Source organism: Arabidopsis thaliana (genome assembly GCF_000001735.4).
Source record: "Arabidopsis thaliana chromosome 1 sequence".
NCBI lineage: Eukaryota > Viridiplantae > Streptophyta > Magnoliopsida > Brassicales > Brassicaceae > Arabidopsis > Arabidopsis thaliana.
This window is the reverse complement of record NC_003070.9, coordinates 26,730,496-26,751,088: the sequence shown is the minus strand read 5'-3', so window position 1 is coordinate 26,751,088 and position 20,593 is coordinate 26,730,496. Positions and strand designations below refer to the sequence as shown.

Genomic DNA, 20,593 nt, shown 5'->3' with positions numbered 1-20,593 from the left:
TGCATTTCAGAAACAACGAAAAAATATGTATTATCAAATGGTACATTGAAAAAATAAGTGAAGGGAACCAAAGATAACGTGACGAAAAGTCGCTAAAGAACATGAAGCTCACAACAACAAGTACGCAAAACCAAACTAATGCCGGGATACACTTGTATTTGCCTTTACATTCCTTTGTTTTTTTTCCTTTTAAACTATACACTTATTTCTCTTTCCTTTATAATTCTCTTCTTAAATACCAAAAATAAGAAAATAAGAAAAAAAAAAACTAGCCACACCATAACCATCAAGAAAATCTAAAGGGAAATGACAACATGGGTTGTCCATTTTCCAAAAGTGTCGAAAATTACCCAAACCAACCGATAAGAAAACATATCACCAATGGGAGAATATACTTAAGGTGCTTATTTCATTAGCAACATTAAAAAAAGCTTTAAACTAAATTAGTTCCATTAAATGATATTAGTAGATTTATGTTTTGGTTACTGAAAATAAAAAGAATTAAGAATGGATTTGGAGTTGGCATGGGTGTTGTATTGAGGTAGTGTGAATGGTCCCCAGACGCAAACCTTCCTTTGTCTTGAGACTCCGACCGGTGTCCGTGGTTCGGCCGACACCCACCTTCATCTGTCCTTCTCTCTCTCAATCTATTCACGTTTACTTTTCTCTTTAATTTTGCTTTTGTTGATTCATGAATTTTATATATTGGATTTCAATTATTAGCATTGAGATGGCATGCCACGAGAATGCAGCCACGCACACGAGGACACCACCATACCCTCTCATTAAACTTTTCCCCAGTTATCTTCTTTCAGTTCTCCATTTACCTTATTCTCACAAAAATCCTTGACTAACTGATAGTCATATATAAAATCTATATATGTGAAAATTAGTAATCATAAGGAAAATATGCTTGTAAAGTTAACCCTAATATAATTTATCTATCCAGCACAATATGTCAATATACACATATCTCATATTCGAATTCTTGTAACAAATATCAGCATATTATCACTCGTTGATTACTTTTTTGCACATATGATAAAAGTGGATTTTGACCATGTTGGACGATTATCTTTTCATTTTTTCATTTGACTATTTCGATACATATCATTTTTCGTAACATGTTATTTTTTACGTAGGTATCTCATTTATACTGTTTATCTGTATCCTCTCAGTGTTGTAAGACACGTTATTTTTCTTGGTATCATGCTATTTTTCTATGTATGAATATATTTTATCAAATTTATTTATAGACATGTGGTCAATTATCTTAGAATTCTATCTTATTGTTTAACATATTAAATATTAATATATTTATTTGTAGGAATATCAAAGGAATATACTTAAAATGTACATTTAATAAAATAATGTGTTAAATTTTCGTCGAATTTTTACTGAGTACTCTTTTGCTGTTTTTAGAATTTCTTATTGACCTAACGAAATCTTCATTTTTTCATTTACATAATCCGAAGTAAGATGCACATTTTTGTAACTAGAGAAAAATGACATTTATGGTAAGGAGGTTGGGATGATTAGTTTCAAAAGTGTAGGGACAAAGAGACTATTTGGATCTACGTTCGCAAAATGTGATCCACATATTTTTTTTCTTTCTTTTTCTTCGACAGGTATAATGTGACTAGCGATCCATTGCCTTCAACATATATGGGACAACTAAGTCACAGTTGTTTTTTTCTTTCTTCGATAGGGTCCATTTTTTGTTACTTCAATTGAATGTCTTTGCATTCAATTGGATAGTACATAGCTCTTATCTATTCCACGTCCATTTTTTCCATTCTAGTTTCATTAATCATCTTCAAAGGTTTGTTCGTTCAATGAACGGATTATGCGTTCGTGTTTACTACGTCCCTACCCTACGCTTTGCCCATCGTGTTGTAGGGTGGATCGTTCTAGTTTATGCCAAAGCCGTTTACATGCATGGCCCAATTTGATCAAATCAAGGAAAGCAATGTTATAACGGGAAAAATCCAATGGAGATAAACGTAACAGATGGTGCCAATGAAGAGAATTTGTGAGCACATGAGAAGACTGGGCAGTGGATAATACTAAATAATAATATATAGAGACATCCTGTGCAAGTAGAAGAGAAGCAAACAAGCAAGAAACGTTCATATATACTTTGAGATTATTCACTTTTTGCTAAAATGTACACTAGCTATTATTACTTAGGGTATGCACATGTGGGATACAAACGCCGGCTCAATAATAATAGAAATCGTATGTTAAGCGGACTATCCAGCTCATGCGGGAGAAAATGTTGGGTTTTTTTTTAATAATAAAAATAGAAGATTAATTAAAGTTATAGTAGTATTTACAAATGATTAATTTTGTCTATCCCATTAAAAATAGATTAATAATAATCAGTTTTAAAATGATTGATTACATGTAAACAATTCAAAATACATGTAATCAAATATTTAAAATACATTTATCAACATCTTCAATTTCATACATGTTATCATCACGTATGAACGGGAGGGTGTTAGAATATCGATTTGAACATATTTGTTTATTATTGTTATTAAGAGAGTTAACATTAATTTGTGTATATTTTTTTTTTGTAAATAAGTAGATAACGAACTAACTCGTTCAATTATGACTTTACATACATATATAAAAAGTAAGAAATTGTTTGATGCTTCTGGTCTTTCGAACATTTCAAACATTAGACTCCTACTTTTGTAACCCTTCCCTCTTTGAGAATGACTAGTAATTATAAATGTTGTGCAAAAAAAAAAAAAAAAACTACTAGTTTTCTTACACGTTCAAGTTATATTGTTTTATTGTGAACTTTATAGGAAATTAAACAACGAATATTCGAAAACCATTAGCGCGTTTAGTGTACATATGGTCTTTCAGAACTTGCTCCTCAAACACACATCTCAGTATCTCACACGTACTATAAGTCTATAAACCGATCTTGGTCCATGTATGTTTCTTGCTCGAAAATGACAATATTTTTTCCCGTCTTCATATTTGTTATATGTCATGTTACCTACCATATTTTGATTGTGATATGTGAAAACTGATAGTGGTTCTGTTTGCATTATACATTTTTCATCTGAAAAACTGACATTATAAATACCGTTCTCTTTGAAACAAAATCATTTAAATTATATTTAGTTTACGTATAAAGTTTGTATAATTTTTTAATATATTAGTCATATGGCTTATATAGTCCATAAACTACACACAATATTCATATATACGTGTACTTCGCTCTCCCTTACAAAAATAAAAATAAAAATTTTACAATTTTATAGGAGATTCAATTAACATGCATCGATTTTTGTCACGATAATATATCACCGAGACAATCCCCTTCTATCGAGAATCCAAAATACTTAAACGAATTAACGATGCTACCGATAAATGTTTCTGATTCCGTGACGAATTTTCGATAATAACAAAAAATCCATTGGCTAAAATTAAACAACGAGAGTTATAATTATACTAACTGATTGAAATGGAGGTGCACGGAGCCCATTACAGGTTTTGTGCGACGCATGTTGGTCTAATGAGACCTCTTAAATAGAGACACTTGCTAATCTTGATAATCAATTTAATTATAGATTAGCCGACCAGTTTTTTAGGTCGTGACGGTGGATTAACGGCTTTAAGACTTCTTTCGATTTGCGTCCCATTATGTTCCCATCCAATGCGACAACACATTCAATTGGTACTCGGAGCCCAATCAACGAGTTATCCACTAATTACTTACTTAATCATATTAAACCCTCATTAGTGAATACTGAATACTGTTATCGTTTTACGCCAGGATTGAGTGTATAAACCACAGGTTTCGATTCTTTGTCGTTCTTCGTCGTTTTGTTAATGTTAATTTTTTTTGTAGATTTTAATTGTTCCGCTACTTATATTTTTTTGTAATTTATGTCGAAATTTCAAAAGTAGTATAAATATTCCATATTTTATCCAAAAAAAAAGAAGTTGGAATACTTTTCATGTTTTCATAATCAGAGTGGTGTTTTCTTAGATTAATTAATTTATCAACAAAATCTGCAAAACTTCTATATTTTTTAGTTTAAATTTTATTAGTAATTAAAACTAATATGACATAAAATTAAGATTCCATTGTCTCAAATACAAAAACAATTAAAAAAAAAATTGGGGGCAAACACAAAAATATTTCATTGTTAAACATACTTTATATCCAACAAACGCATGGTTAACTATACTTCAAATATTAGGAAGGAAAAATCGGCCCGCAACACGAGAAAAAATGGCGGAAAACTCTGATAAACTACATTAATAAAAACTAAACACGGTCGTTTTCAGTCAATTTGCTTATATCCATTTTTTACTTTGTTGACAGAAAAAAAAATACTCTACTTTCTTAAAAAATCAATTTCGAAAGAGAGAAAACAAATAAAGAAATGAAAAGGAGCTTTTTATTAAACTTTAGACAAAGCTTTTTTGACTTTTAATTATCTTTTTGCCTTTTCTTTATCTTTTTGTTTTTAAATAATTATTGTTCATCATCCCTACACACACTACATGGACTATTAATTACATCACTACCAGCTTAAACTAATGATAACACGAAATGCTTTCAGTGCCAAAGCGCCTAACCCAATTCTCCCACTACGACTCTCATCATTTACTACAGCAGAAAAGAATCAGTAAAGCCACCAAATTTGATCACAATAGTACTAATTAAGAATAATAATATAAACTGTTTACTTTTAAAGCGTTATTTGCTCATGTGAAACTGGAACAAGGGAATATTCAAAATCAAAACCACACTTTTCTTCGCTAAAAAAAATCTACACAATAATCAACTAAGAGTTACCCGAACCTAATCAAAGAACACAAAAAAAAAAAAAAAAAGACTGTGTAAGAAAAATAAAAGTTACAAAAATAATAAGTTGTCTTCATCTTCCAATCTTTTATTTATCTTTTCTTTGTCTCGTTGCCCCATGTTTTGCTCCTCCTTATCTGCGTCCCATTGTCTCACTCAAATAATCTCCCAATATTCTATATATAAAAAATATGGGAGAAGAAAGGGTTTCTTGGCTTGTAATGTTGGCATCAGCATTCCTTAAATCATGCTACTCCCTAGTTGTACTTACATACTCTAAGCTTTTTTTAGTTTGTTCCATGAGACACTCTCTAGTTTCCCTTTCTTCCTTCTCCCTCTACAATTGACTCTTTCTCGGGGCTTTCATAACCGAAAGCTTATAACCCGAGTAGAATGTAGTAAACCAGCGTGATCGGAAGCGCTATAAGCATTCCAAATATTACCCTGAAAAGTCATTCAAGTTATCACAATGTTAAATGTTATTGAAAGGATTGCATTAGTAATCATATATGCTAATGGAATAATTATCATAAAATCTTTGACTTACCCTGTACTTAAAATAGCAGGATGAACATTGTACTCCTTCGCAAACACAAAGGGCACAATTCCTTGAGGTAATGCGGCCTAAAAAACCATACCAAAACATTTTCACATTTTTCATATTACACCAAAAATAGTTTTAACCAAAAAAAGAGAGAGAAAATTTTACCTGAACTATAGCGACACGCAGTAAATCACCACGTAATCCGATGGCTATAGCAGCAACCGCCATCACGGCCGGACCCGTAAGGAACCTAACCGCCATGGCAAACGTTGCCACTGAATTCCCACAAGCGATTAATTTGGGTTGCAACGCCATGAACAACCCTTCACGATTATTTCACATAAAGTTTAATTTCAAAATCAGGTAATCAATAAAATTTTATATATCTAGAATAAATCCAATAAAGTCCCATAAAAATGGGGACCATGACGACTATCAACAACACGAGACCATGTCGTCCACCATTACCATTTATCTAATAAGACACTCACAACATAGCCCCACCTGTCGGATGGTCCATCCCCAATTTTTTGTTTTTCATAATATAAATCACAATGACAAAAACAGCATATAAATTTATGAACTACCTAATTTAATTCCATTGTTATGTAAATGAGTTAATATGTCAACGAAATATGCAAAATTTAGAAATTTTCCGTGACAAGTAAGACGTTTGGTATGAATCATATTTATTCATTTAAATGGCTTCAAAACTAAAATTTCGAGAGGAATAAAAACAGAGTACGAAGAAAGACTTACCCAAACTAAACATTGCCATTCCAAGACCAGCATCAGATAGAATGGAGATAGATTGTTGAATGATTTTGGGCATTGCCACGTGCCACCTTCAATTCAAAAACCGGAATAAATTTCCCGATAACCGGTTGGTTCGAGTTAAGAAAACAATTAATTTTGATTTACTAACCGGAAAGCGACGAGAGCCCAAATAAGTCCAATGAGACTAGAGTAAGTGTTTGGGTTTCTGATGAGTTTCCTCCAAACCATTATCAGTATCAGCCTTGTCATCACACTCGCCGGAGGCATATTTTTTCGTTGACTTGCTTCGGCTCCTCCTAGACCTGTCTTGGATTGTAGCGCCGCCGTGGAATTTGGAGCAAGTTTGTTTAGACCATTCTCGGCGTCTTTTGGTCTCTCTGCTTCTTCTTCTTTTCCGGCGAAACTAAATTGTTGTTCTCCTCCGAAATCTCCACTTGCTGGATGAGCTACAGCTATATTCACCACACAAAACAGAATTGAGAAAATTTGCAGTGACTTATCAAGAAAGTTATCTAAAGATTGCTAACCTTTGGTCTCGCCGTTGTGAGATTGATCTGGGACTAACATACGGATCTCTTTAGCACCTTGGTCAGATCTTCCGCCTTGATCGTTGTCAGGTGCTCCGCCGAAAACGTTAAGACCCGCCCGGTCTGAAACGGGTGACCCGTTTGAGCTCCAGACGAACATGTGAAGCTCCTTGGCGTCATGGCTGTTTGACTTGCCGCCCGTTGGAAGAGTCGTCTGCTGATTCGTATTAACGTCTTTCGGGTTTTTATTGACGCTTTTATTGGCGGTAGATGTGGTGGTTGAAGAGAACTCTGGATTCGGAGCCGGATAAGACCCGGCTCCTCCTCCAGGGTAATACCCGAATCTCGGGGAGGATGCCATGGCGCAATTCTCCTCGAAGTTTGAAGGTCGAGGAGTTGGACCTCTAGATGATTGAACGGAGTACATATCCGCCGGACCGAAATTGGAGAGACGACCACCGGGGAAACCCATCATGTTGTAAAAATCAGAGTGGTTGAAATTAGAGCCTCTAGGAGTGGTGCTGAGACTATAAATCTCAGCTCCGGTGAGATTTGACGGCCGTGGAGTCATGTTCGGGCCGCAGAACGAACGACGTGAAGCGTTGGATTTTCTCACGGTGACGTGAAGCTTCCCGTCGTCACCTATCTCTGCATCGGTCTCAAGAAAATCATGGCCGTCGAGCGAAACGACGTCGGATTCGACTTTGAAAGAAACAATGGAAGCAGCCGTCTCAGGGAACTGCTCCATGATGAGCATCTTGGCGCCACGAAACTCGAAGAGAAAAAGGAGAAGCGTGTACCAGATGATACACTGGAGGACGACGATTTGGACCATGAGGGAACCAGAGTATTCGCCATACATGGCGATCAAGAGAGGAATCCCCATAACAAGAGTGTTGGGAAGTGTGGAGAGGGAAAAGATTGTGATGCTCCACTCGAGGCTACCGGAGCGAGTGAAATTAGCCCATAGGACTAAAAGTGACAACATGATGATTTTTTGGAGAGTGTCGGCGGCGATGAACCGGAGATTCATTGCGTAAGGATTGTTGGTGGAGATGAAGTGAAAAGAGAGGAGAGGGACGGCGAAGATGGCGACAAAACGGTTGATTCCGGAGCATTGGTCGGGTGAGAAGATTTTCCACCACCGGACAGAGCCGTAAGCGAGGATCATGGCCACGTAGAGAGGAATCACGGCGGTGAGGACCGTGTAGAGGTCGTGCCATGAGATCATCTTGAAGGGACAAAAATGGAAAACCGTTAAGCAACGGTGTCGGAGGAAGAAGAAGAAGTGAGAGGACTTGGGAGCAGTGTGTGTGTGGAGTGAGCAAGTTTGGTTTTTGAGGATATAATTTAAGGAAGGATGCCACTTTACACCTCTTTATACAGCAAATACGTGACCACCCAAGTTCCTTTTTACTAATTTATTTTATTTTATTTATTCTTTAGTATGTTACATTTTTTATCGATCTTATCAAAAAAATAACAATATAGTTCTTTTCTTTTAAGATATTGTTTATAAGATTTATTATGTTTTTGTTTAATTATTAAATAATATTCTTTTTATTATTATATTGAATAATACATCTCATCATATGGAAAGTTTAAAATAATACAAATTAATGGTTAGAGTGTTTTTCAACATTTTTATATTTTATACTACATAACTAAAATCTAGTATTTTTTGTTCGACTGATTGAAACGGACATATTGTAGATAACAACATACACATAAATAGTCAAATAATTAAAATAACTGATAAATAAGAATATTGTTGAATAATTTCAGTGACATTCATGTGCTTGATTTTTCATTTTTTATGATTCATGAAGATTAAAGTAAAATATGGAAAAATAGAAACTGAGTCTGCCACATTTTTTACTTGTACAAATAGCATCTGAGTTAGATCTTAAGAAGAAGGTCTACATGTGGCACTCTACTTTTGGGGATGGGCATGGCAGAGACATACCTTTTCTCTTCTGTCCCCTAATCTTTGCTTTTCAATATTTTACTTTACCTTTCTTTCACATTCTCTAACTAATCCATTTTCGTAATATGAATAAATCAATATCGATATCAATATTAAACATATGGGTATATTACTAAATTAAAAACTAATATCTTGGTACCCCGGCTAATAATCAAAAAAGCAATAGTTAAATATCAAAAGTATTTGGAAATTCTTTTTATATTTTGTGATGTTTGATAAAACACTTTTTATAAAGTAATCATTAGAAAAATAAGGAGACAAGATGGGCTGGAGACAAAGAAGATCCACTAAGGAATTGGATGGCTCAAATGGAATTTGGCTAATGGCGTCGAGTGTGTCTATGTGTTATTGTTAGGTTTACTTATTTGTCTCGTGAAGTAGGCAACACTCAATTACTCCTTGGACGACATAAATTTTAGCCTATATTCTCATCGTTAAGCTTCTGTCTAATTCCCCTTCATGATATTAGTTAACACGTCGCTTCGGAATTATTTGTTCACATAAACTAAAATCTGAATTTAGTGTAGAGATGATCGGTTTAAACTTTTTAACCAAAACAAAAATTGAGATGAACTGAAATTAGAACTACAGTGGTTAACCTCTAACTAGTGGTTGGAGGCTAGCGGTAAACATATCTTTTTAAATAGATTAATAGAGAAATAAAATTCAAAAATGAATTATCAATGAAATTGATATTAGACATTTATTGATTTGATATTTGAGTTTTAAAATATTATCATCACAATGTAGTACTTATGAGTATAGTTAATATATGTCATTTTTATTTATGAGTTTTACAAAACCAAATAGCTCAATTTATTGTATAAATTTAGTTAATATATCATTAAATCACTTATATAGTAGAAAAAAATATTTTCCTGTATTTTATTCTTATAATTTTTTTTCCCGATATGGGCATTACTACCTTTTTAGTACAGAGCCAAAGTTTCACATGAGTAAATGGCTGAGACAGAGAATGTCGTGACCTTCTTGTGACTTAGTGTTGCTGTATCTTTCTGATTGCATAAAATATTACTTGACACAACTTCCTCGAATAAGTCCAAACATGAATGATTAATTGTGATTTAAGCTAAGATAAAATCTGCCGTCCTTACAAAACCATATTATACACTTTATTCAACTATTTATCATAATCGAATCAACCTATTATTATATCTTAATATTTTCACTCAATTGACATTCAATTAACAAAATAAATAATCCTAGATATCGGCAAAAGATTTAGGGAACTTTTGGAAGCACTTCATATGTCAGCTTAACCATTTCCATTAACTACCAAATTATTCCATCTGTTTAAGTGTTTATATAATTGATAATTCTAGCTAATGTACATAAAGATCTACACAAAAATATACATATTCCACAATAAAGCTAGTACACACAGTGTTGTGCGTATAAGGCTATGACTGAGTGACTCAAAATGTTTATGGCTAAGTTTAAAAATGTGCCCTCTTTTAATTGTTACAAAAATATCATCTAAAATTTTGGTCAAACTTTGAGTTCAATAGAGTACTAAAATATTATTGTAAAGAAAAAGAAGTATTATACAAAACAGAAACTAAAGTACAGTATCATTTAATAAACACACTATATGCAATAAAATTATGTTTGTGGTTAAATAATCAAAGATACACGTGAACAAAAGTATACGGTTTAGCCGTATGAAATAAACACTAAAACACATAAGAATTTGGCAGTTATATATTGATACAAATCAAATGAGTGGTTAAAACTTCGGACGATCAATATTGATTCCAGTTCTTCAAAAGAAGTGGTACGTCGAAGCGATTTAGACAATCTTGAAAGTGAACAATGATGGCTACTGGTGGCTTAAACACGTGATTAAAGAATGTGAAATGTTCATAAACTTTTCAATTTACTCACTCTTAAAGAATGAATAGTTTAAAGTTATCGATCGTCAATTATTGAATATAATCTGGGAAAAAGGCTAAAAGTTATTTAGGAAGTCCAAGAAAGAGAATGACAGATGGGTGTGATTTGTGACCATGAATTTCGACATGTTATAACGTACACGACTGAATCATCTTTGTAATCATAATGATGATGTGATAATATTTTTCAGTGTCGCAAAAGTATCGTTCTAGTGTTATTTTTAGGTTTTGTAAAGAGATATCATCTATAAAAGTTTTTCCGTATATTGCAATGTATGAATTTGAAGTAACGGTAACACAATGCATTTATGTAAAAAAACAATAGATTATGTATGATATATGGTCCACTAATTTTCATATAAAAAACAATTTACAGTTTTATTCAGTTTAAAATACTTCTGAGTTCTTTAAATTACAAGATTAAGAATCAAATAGAGTAATTTGTTTGTTTTTTCCCCCTCTAAACATACCATTTTTATAAACCTTCTCAAGAATTTTTAATATGATTCTCCCTTTCAACAATTGTATGTTTTACTTCAGGGACCTGATTCATGGTTTATAATTTATGTAATTCAACTGTATGTTTTAAACTTTTAATTAATGACTAATGAGTCTCTTATTTCTCACTTACCACACAACAGCTAGTTCGGTTCACCACAATAATGAATCACTGACCAATGAGACGAGTCCACATATACATTGTCAGAAAAAAAGCGCGGGACATTTTGACATGCACGCGTCTTGTCCATAATGAAAGCACGTGAGAAGCACATGGGAATGCCAGAGTCACATAATCCATTTCATGATCAGTAATTCGAACACACATTCCTCTGTTTACTCTGATCTTTGGACTAAACTATATACTTTGATCATAGATATTGATTTTTCCCTAAAATTTGCTCTCTGTTTAAGTTACGAATCACTTTTTGACAAATCCAAGAGTAATATTAGAATTTTGAATACACATACGTGTTATCATTTAATACTTTTTGAATTTTGTACCACCCAAAAAAAAAACTTTCTGAAAAATATGGATGATAGAGTGTGGATTGGAATTGAATAAACCAAAATGACTTCACTTTTTAATAACTTTATTTAATTCGGTTTTGGGTTTTATAAGCCCAATAATTAATTTAATAAGAAAGCCCAATGGGCTAACAGCTCCACAAACAGTAATCGTGTCACACGAATTGAAGCAATTGAGGAGATTTGAATAACTAACTAGTCGATTTTAGCAAACATGAAATGAAATCTTCACGATCGAGTATTGGAGTATTATTTATATTGAATGTAAGATAAATGCTATAAGCTATTCACATATTAACATCGCGTAAAAAATACTACATGAATTAAGAATAAGGGTTCTGTGTTGTCGAAAATAAATATGAATTCCTCTCTATAAACCATTACAACACAAAAAACGCAAAAAAAAAAAAATAAATAATAACAACAAGTACTTGGAATCGTTATTAAAAAAAATATATATACATTTGGAAAAGACATCAGGTGATTTGTAGGTGAAATTCTCCATCGGAATTCAATTTTATAAGCTTTTCACGTCATGGAATAATTAGCAGCCTTATTTGAGACTCGTGGAAGTCAAATAACAATGACGTTAATTGATGTTTTAATAATCTCTCCTTGCGCATCAAATAAACTTTAGTTGCTAGTGCTGCTATTTCTTAGTTAGATTTTTATAAATTTTCTCCTTCCTATTTATTTTTATAAATATAAATATATATATTTCTGAATTTTTCATCCAATATTTTAATTTTGTCTTCTTACACAGAATCAACAGCTCTATTTTCAAGTCAATAGTACAACTCAATCCGAAGGGACACGAAAAGCAATATTTGTTTTGTCTATTTTTTGGTTAAACACGAAAAATAAAATTATGAATAAATAACACAAAAAGCTAATTAAAGATCGAGAATTAAATTATCTTTTTTCCTCACTGGTTTGTAAATTTGTAATAAATAATTAGCAAACTATACACAAAATCCTCCTAATCATCATCAAATCTTTGCTTTTTACCCCGAAACAGGCGTTTATCTTTTGACTTTTGACTTCGACCAAACCAGTCAACAGAGGGAAGAGGAAGAGGAAATTGTCATCCGTGACCGGCTGCTAAGAACTGCCCCCTCTTGAACGGCATTAGAGTCATTATCTACTGCATCAGTCACACGTTCACACCGAGGACACATGGTTAAAGCCGAGGTCGATGATGGCTTTAGCGCTCGTAGTTCTTCAACTTCTATTTGTAGCCGTCGATTTTGTTCCTTCAACGATCCGAACCATCTTTTTAGATACTCACATTCCATTTCCGTGTGCTTTAGCTTACTCCTATATATACATCAGATTTTGTGTAACCATGATTGATGGTTAATGTGGCCATGCATAATTTTAGTTTCATTCGCCGAAGCATCAGTCTCAAGATATACTTACACCATACGTAAGTTATAGGTTTTATCCTATACCAACCAATGCAACCATATATATCCATAGGTTGGTGTTTGATATATATCCAATTTTATTAATATATTAACGAGTTTGGTGTTTGATAAATTTCTACTTTTAGAAGACTATTCTACTGACCTTTGCATATAACTATAAGTTTATAAACCTGTGTGTAATATGTGTTCACATGTTATACTATATAAGTGATTGCTTAATTGACCCGGAATGCCCATACGTAAGAAGAAGATCATCTTGACATATATGATATATCATATTGTTCTAGACGTCTACAGTTCTACTTCTTGTACTAATACAGTAACTTTTGTTTCAAATGTCCATTATTCTGATATTTTTTCACACATGCAGGTTCCGTATTTTTTTAATTATACTAAAATGGCCCCATTAAGGCATTAATTAAAAACTGAAAATAACACTACTACGATACTTTTACGAACTGAAAAATAGATATTGAAAATTATAGAGGCTCTTCACACTTCATTAATCAAAATTATAACGTTGTAGAGTTATGTATAGAACGCAATTAGATCCATTCTTTATGGACTTAATGAACTAACTCTATCTACCATGCATATACATGTATCTTAGTATTTATACATTAACAAATGTATGTATATATTTACACACATTCGTGTAGATGTATGTGAATATATAGACAATATAGAGAAAACATTCACAAAAAGTGTATGAGTGTGTTTAAGTTTCATTAAAGTTATATGTATACTCTATGGGACAAACATCATAATTATGGACTGGCCAAAGATGAGCTGAAAAAATAAACAGATCATTTATTGTCTCTAACTTTGTCCCTCATGTTCCCTATCGCTTTTTTCTTGTTGATACATTTATTACATTCTATATTTTGATTTTTGAATCATTGGACATTTATATATAGACACGTAGGCACATAAATTAAGAGTACGGGATTTCATGTGTCGCATAAAATGGGTGATAACTGATAGCTATATATGTGGGAATCAACGTGAAACACTTGGATAAAAAAGGATCACTTCCACTTTACTACATTTTCCTAAACTATAATTGTATATATGGTGAATTATGTTGAGAATCTAAGTTACGACACAATCTCTTTAGATATAATATTCTGTCAACGCACTCTCATATATTAAAATATTCTCAACCACTTAAAAAGTAAAAAGTATATTTTCAAAAACCCTATATATATATATATATATATATATACATAACATGCCGTATATATATAAACATACGATATATAATTCTTATTTTCTTCGATTTATACGAATTTAATTTTATGTATGAATGATGTAATATATGAAGAGGTAGATATATACGTACCGAGCTCTTCGATTTTGAAACCACACCTCAACTTGCCTTTGACTAAGCTTCAAAAAGGTGGCCAAATCTTTTTTTTGCTTCTGTGGTTTCATAATCAGCCACCCAAAACATCATCAGCCGACATGATCATCAGAAAAGATTAACTCTTTTCTCTTTCTTATTTCTCTATTCAACGTAAGCAAAACATAGACGGAGCCATTAATATATACTTACAGGGGTTAAGGTATGGTTTTGTATGAAACTCTCTTCAAGAAGATGTGATTGTTCTTTCGTTAGACGGAGCTTTTTGCGCCGCCGGCCACCCGAGTTGCTATCATCTTCGTTGACATGTGGTGTTGCACCGATCATCCACTCACGATCTTCTTCCGTCTTTGGTGTTTGGTTTATGTCAAAATCTCTCATCCCGTGATGATCACCTACCAAATTATTTTAATTGGAAGACATAGTATTAAAACTATATAATATATAAGATTTAATAAATCTTTAATTTGGATATGATCTTACCAAGTGAAGGAGATGGAGAGAAGCTCGGAATTGAGATTGTTAAATCTAAAGAGCTTGAATTAGGTGAGAGGGCCATGGAGGAGGATAAAAAGAAACAGAATCAAGAGAATTTGATGAAGAAGATAGTGTTTTTTTTGGAAGATAAAAGGTAAAGTTGAAGTTTTATATGATAATAGAAATGTAAGTGTGTGTTCTGTGTGTATATACACATGTGAAAGAACAAAAGAAAAAAGCGAGACAAAGGAGAAAGATTTTGTGATAAGCGTGGAATGTGGAATATGGAATAAGGAATTAAGCATAAGAGAAATATCGAAATATGTAAAATATTTAAAAGTATGAAACACGACAAAAGATTATTAAAAAAAAAATCTTTCAAGCAGGTCAAATACGAAGGAACAAAATTTAAGGGAGAAATATAATGGCCAGTGGTAAGTTGATGGAATAAAAAAAAACGAATAGATTTTAATTAAAGAGGTGTGTGTATATGTGTGATTGGTGGATTTGGAAAGAAAATAAGGGGTTTGACTAGTGTCGTTTAAGTCAAATCAGATTCGTATAATCAAACAATAATGTTTTGCCAATTTGTATTTTGGGGTTTAGTAATGGCCGTGTGTGGGACAATAACGGGTAGTCAAAGCATTGTTATGCGTTGAGCGTTACAAATGCAATAATCTTAGACAAATGACAATGGTCTATACTTAAATGGATCTATTAAAACCGTGTAGATTTAAAAATAAAGCAATAGCTATCTTTAATAACTGAAACTTAAATCATTTACCATCTAAACTATAAATAAGAAATATATAAATCTAATAGTTTCGAATCTATAGATTATATAAAAAATAAAATAATTAACAAAATTCTTTAATAGATATCTATCAATATTAGTAACATTATATACATATGTTTATTATTATTACTGTATATATATTAGATTAAGCTTGATGTTTTTGAACTTAAAAAAAAAGGAGATTAAGCTTGACGTTTTTTAATTGGGATAATATATAGTTTTAAATGATATTATACACATATCCTCCACGGATTGTGTAATAATGAACTCGTTATCATTGGTTAGGATGGGCATGCATGACCCAAATTACCCAAATGTCATATATTTACGGGTCATTTCCTCCAATATATCCATGCCTTACGGCTTTTGTATCCTAAGTGGAGTGCTTCTGGGCCCTCATTACCTGCTTTTGTTTTATCTAGCCGACCTTGGTCCGGTTAACTATATGTTGTCTTTTCTCCGGTTCTGATGAATAAGTTTGTTCTTACGAATTGAACCAAATTCCTCACAAGTTTGTATACGCGCGCACAACTTTGTTGATTCTGATAACACAATTTCGACATGATGTGAAGCCGTGAAGGTTATTATCCGATTATGCTTAGATATTTAGGTTAGTATGCAGATTAACACAAACAATTTCATGAGTTCCTTTCCAAACCGGAGAGTACATCTCGTTTAGGAACATTCTCCCATTAACATATTAAAAAATCAAGTGATAGGTTTCAATACAGAATATCATAATGCGTAATCGTTTCTTCATGACGATGCTCGTCACTCGTCGTCATCCATAATTTCAACACCACAGAGAGGGCAATTATTACTTGTACTTAACCACTTATCGATACAATCACCATGAAACACATGCGCACAATTTGGCATGTCGAATAAGTGCTGTTCCTCCAACAAGCAAAGACCGCATGTTTCCATGTCTGGTTCCTCGAATATTTGTGGGGTTAATGTGACGTCATAGGAGATGTACAACGGCCCTGGAACTCGCTTGGCTTCGAAAGCGATCTTGAAGGAGAGAATACTGCATAAGTTGGGATCTTGGAGCCTTGGATAGAGAAGATTATACATGCTTTGTTCATCAAAGCTCACGATGTTTTTCAAAAAGAGGTGAGGGGTCGGGAACGCAGGAGAATCGCTTGATCCTAAAGTAACCTTGTTTCGACGCGATTCTCTGATCTCCACCGTGTTTGATGTAGATTTGCGCGTAACACTTGCTTCAATACACACGAGCTCTTCAATCTCACTCATTCTATGGAATTACTGAAGAGATTTAATGAAAAAGAAGAATGGCAGTGTGTCGATATATATAGATATATCAAAACCTAAACGAGTTAGGATTAGGAAAACCAAAACCAAAAAAAAGGAAATCTTCTATTTCCCTTTTATGAGAAAATTAAACAACGGTGGTAACCACATGGATCCAAGCGGATATAGTCGGCAGCGTTATAAACTCAGAGCCCAATGGGCCTAATTAAAACCCATAACGACCTAGAAAGTTGTATCAGCAATTTAGCATCAAGATCTTCTCCAATTCGGCAATTTCTTCATGGTTGTTCAAAGTCGAATATATAGAGACGAGTGGCCTTTGTCCTTATATTACAACAGGTGACTTGTTTCGGTTCCTTACATTGATTTAAAGATAGAGATGACTACTACTAGTTATGTCGGCTGATTTATGAGCTTAGTGAAACCACACGTACTAGTGGTTTCATTAAGCCAAGAATGTGGCAGTTCCACAATCACTCAATATAGTTGGTACTGTGGATTACTGAAGAAGCTTATTGCAAGTTCCAACGCCAATGGCTGCGGCGAGATGCCAACCGGCGTGAATGAATGGTGTTTCAGGGAAAAGATCATCAGCTATGAACAATGCTCCGCCTAATAACGAAGACATCTTGTGTACATCATGAGCCATTTTCAAATCCGGATCCTCTAAGGCTCGTTTCGCAAATGCTACCTGAGTCAAAAGTTGAGAGATTTGTGTTAGATTAGCGTCGACCGAGGTTTAGTTAAATGGAGTGAGAAAAGTTGAGATTTCTTATAGAACCTCCATCATTCCAGTGTGAACAGCTGATACCACGAGAGGCTGAAACGGTAGAGCCAAAGCTGATGCAGCCATCAAGAACTTTGGGTTCTCTTCTCTAAGCGCCCTCGTTAGACACTGTCACATATACAAACAGATAGTAAGTAGAGGTACTATTGATAGTTACTTGCAAGTAGTAATATTAAAGACTTACTATTGTCGCTGTAGCTATCATTGTGTAATCAGCCCATCTAAGGTACTTCCTAAACTTCCCTCTTGAAGAATGATACAAACTCGATGCAATTCCAACTCCGATTAAGGAGTTTGCATATACCTTCATGTTCAGGTTTTTCCTACAGTCGCAAATATATCTTCCATATTCAATTATCTGTTTCACAGAACATAAAACTGTATATATACGATCAGATAGACAAGAAAAGGATGATTACCTCGGTGCCTGCATACCGAGGAAAATGAAAGGGATCGATGTGATCACATTAGCAGCTGTTTCTAAGATACTCTGATCACCTGTCAACAAAGTCAGATATCGTAATGAATACCAAAAGATCGAAACAACACACTGAGATGAAAACAAGATGGAAGGCACACAGTAGCATTAGTACCATGGATGCTGCAATGGATGGGTCTTAGGCATGGAGGTCTTTGTTGCCAAACACGTCTACAGAAGATAAAAGAAAGAGCACTTAATTAAACATCTAATTTCCAAATACATCTTTGAACTAGACATCACCCTAACCAATGAACTTACTCAATGAAAAGTCTCTGCTTTGTTCCTGCATCCGCAGACTCAAAGCCAGAGACTTGGCCAATACTTTCAAATCCGAAATGAGAATGAGATACAACATGAACCCCATGGACACCCTCAAGGGATTTGCTAGTCTTCGATACGCTCTGAGGGCTCATGAGGATCCTGCTAGCCAGCAAATTTACTTGCTGGTCTAGCTAGCCTGGCTTAATACTATTGATTTCAGCTACTGCTACAATCACCACAAGAAAATAAAAACATTCACCATTAACAATAAATTGCAATTTTGGAAACAAAAAAAACACTAATCAACTAACTAATAAATTAAGTTTTGCCAGATTGAGAAATTAGGTACAAGTCGTTTTAAGATCCTGTCATCTATAATTAGATTTGCTCTAACTGTTTAAAACAACAAGAATTCATAGGATTAACACTAATTGTTCCAAGAGTTTCGTAAATTACTGGATTCAATTTATCCAAAATTGATCTGGTAAGCATGCAATAGATTCGAATTCTATCTAATTATTAATTTTGCAACGAATTAGGTTACCGGAGAAACAGAGACAAAGCATAGACACGATTGAATCATAATACAGAAAAGATTTAGCTCAGTGATGACATAAGGAATATGCGAGATTTGAGTAGAGAACGGACCTTGTGATTGGTATAGCTACAAAAAGAGATCGAATTCGAAAATTCGAACCTTAAGCGATGAAGATAAGAATAAGCTCGAAAATAATGGAAGTAAGTAACAGAGAGAAAAGTTTGGAAAAAAAGGAGAAGAAGAAGAAGAAAAGGAACAGCGACAGAGATGATGAGTCACGAATCTTTGACTCTTTTGGCATATTCTTTCTACAACAGTCGGCTGTTTCTCCTCGTACCGAATCCCCGGTTTAATCCGGTTCTGTTTCTCTAGTCTAAATTCATGGGCCGAATTTGGTTGAGCCCAATGTTGCTACCTTACGGGCTTAGTCTTGTTTCTGTCACCAATGTGATACATGACCTGTCTGATAACAATTGTGGTCGGATTCACATGTCTATGGTAGTTGCAAATATATATACAAAAAATTGATCATGCATAAAATAAATTATATAGTTTGTCCAAAAAATGAAAAATATTAGTTGTACTAATCATTTGTTTGGATCACATGCTCACATTGATTAGGTCACATATCTTTCAAATTTGAACCTACATATACATATCACATGATTTAAATTTTAAATAGTGACACATCAACAACACTAGCATAAATCATTATAGGCTATGTCTTGATCTATAGTTTTTGTCCGTGTACACATTACATACATCGTTTTCTCTTCATACCAACACGAGTAAAAAAGAGAAGTTAATATACATGTACATAAACAAAGATTTGTTTTTAAAATTTATCAAGAATGTTTGATAATTGATTAAGTAGCTAGAAAATTAACCCAAAAAAAAAGAACTGCTTAGAAAATCAAATTTAATTGGAATGTTAATATAAAAAAATCCACACAAAAATAAAAAAATAAAAATCCACACAAGAATGTGAGAAAACACAAAAGAGAACACAAGTGCACACAAAAAAATATATATACATGAGATAAAACAAATACATTGCTGAAAAAGATAAAGACAAAATCTTAGAATACAAATTGTCATTTTTGGTTATAAATACAAGTTATTGCTAAATCATTAATGATCAAACACCATTTCTTAACATTAACTAGTTTCTATATATACTAAAAGGCTAAATGCTATGCCCAAAGAAGAAAATAGCTAGTGAGCGACCAGTGTGCCAAAATTAATTAAGAACACACATTCTTATGAAATGAATTCAAACTTAGGTAAAACAAATAGTGCATTAATGAATACTTTCGACCGATACTTATAGCTAGAGAATCTTTGGGAGTGCTAAAAAAGGTGCATCATAATTAAGACCGTTATGTGTCGTGGTAATACATTTATAAGAGTGTTGATGGTATAGTAAGAAGTAATGCACAAATATTTAAATCTAGTTACACTATTCCCAAGGTGTTTCTGACGTGGTTGGGTCTTCCTTGGTTGAAATTCAAGTTTCCCCTATGTTTTCTTCTTTATTTTGTTTGTCGGCCGATTTTGTCTTGCTATATTATTGA

At 33.4% G+C, this 20,593-nt stretch overlaps 5 protein-coding genes across 6 annotated transcripts; 1 reads left to right on the top strand and 4 right to left on the bottom strand.

Annotated features, from left to right (window-relative positions):
* Positions 1 to 1,835: 1,835 nt before the first annotated feature.
* On the top strand, positions 1,836 to 1,952 carry AT1G70944 (uncharacterized protein; the record flags this gene model as incomplete). Its single annotated transcript, NM_001124108.1, has 1 exon — positions 1,836 to 1,952. One exon carries the CDS (start codon positions 1,836 to 1,838, stop codon positions 1,950 to 1,952), a length of 117 nt encoding a protein of 38 aa, NP_001117580.1.
* A 2,667-nt stretch (positions 1,953 to 4,619) lies between these two features.
* On the bottom strand, positions 4,620 to 8,149 carry PIN3 (Auxin efflux carrier family protein). Its single transcript, NM_105762.3, has 6 exons — positions 6,689 to 8,149; positions 6,310 to 6,613; positions 6,144 to 6,229; positions 5,550 to 5,707; positions 5,388 to 5,464; positions 4,620 to 5,284 (listed from the first exon to the last, which is right to left on the bottom strand). Exons 1-6 carry the CDS (start codon positions 7,917 to 7,919, stop codon positions 5,218 to 5,220), a joined length of 1,923 nt encoding a protein of 640 aa, NP_177250.1. The 5' UTR covers positions 7,920 to 8,149; the 3' UTR covers positions 4,620 to 5,217.
* Positions 8,150 to 12,423: 4,274 nt separating this feature from the next.
* Positions 12,424 to 15,195, bottom strand: HB18 (homeobox-leucine zipper protein 18). 2 transcript variants are annotated; one of them, NM_105760.6, is made up of 4 exons: positions 14,888 to 15,195; positions 14,597 to 14,799; positions 14,384 to 14,463; positions 12,424 to 12,931 (listed from the first exon to the last, which is right to left on the bottom strand). In NM_105760.6, the coding sequence occupies exons 1-4, from the start codon at positions 14,961 to 14,963 to the stop codon at positions 12,670 to 12,672; spliced, it is 621 nt and encodes a 206-aa protein (NP_177248.3). In that variant the 5' UTR covers positions 14,964 to 15,195; the 3' UTR covers positions 12,424 to 12,669. The 2 variants fall into 2 exon arrangements, with proteins under 2 accessions (NP_177248.3, NP_001321391.1); NM_001334482.1 differs by having other exon boundaries at positions 14,597 to 15,195.
* A 1,122-nt stretch (positions 15,196 to 16,317) lies between these two features.
* On the bottom strand, positions 16,318 to 16,934 carry DEP (RING/U-box superfamily protein; the record flags this gene model as incomplete). Its single annotated transcript, NM_105759.2, has 1 exon — positions 16,318 to 16,934. One exon carries the CDS (start codon positions 16,932 to 16,934, stop codon positions 16,449 to 16,451), a length of 486 nt encoding a protein of 161 aa, NP_177247.1. The 3' UTR covers positions 16,318 to 16,448.
* A 132-nt stretch (positions 16,935 to 17,066) lies between these two features.
* On the bottom strand, positions 17,067 to 19,307 carry AT1G70900 (uncharacterized protein). Its single transcript, NM_105758.4, has 7 exons — positions 19,130 to 19,307; positions 18,479 to 18,704; positions 18,333 to 18,388; positions 18,159 to 18,237; positions 17,924 to 18,062; positions 17,734 to 17,847; positions 17,067 to 17,643 (listed from the first exon to the last, which is right to left on the bottom strand). The coding sequence occupies exons 2-7, from the start codon at positions 18,631 to 18,633 to the stop codon at positions 17,452 to 17,454; spliced, it is 735 nt and encodes a 244-aa protein (NP_565005.1). The 5' UTR covers positions 18,634 to 18,704; positions 19,130 to 19,307; the 3' UTR covers positions 17,067 to 17,451.
* Positions 19,308 to 20,593: the final 1,286 nt, after the last annotated feature.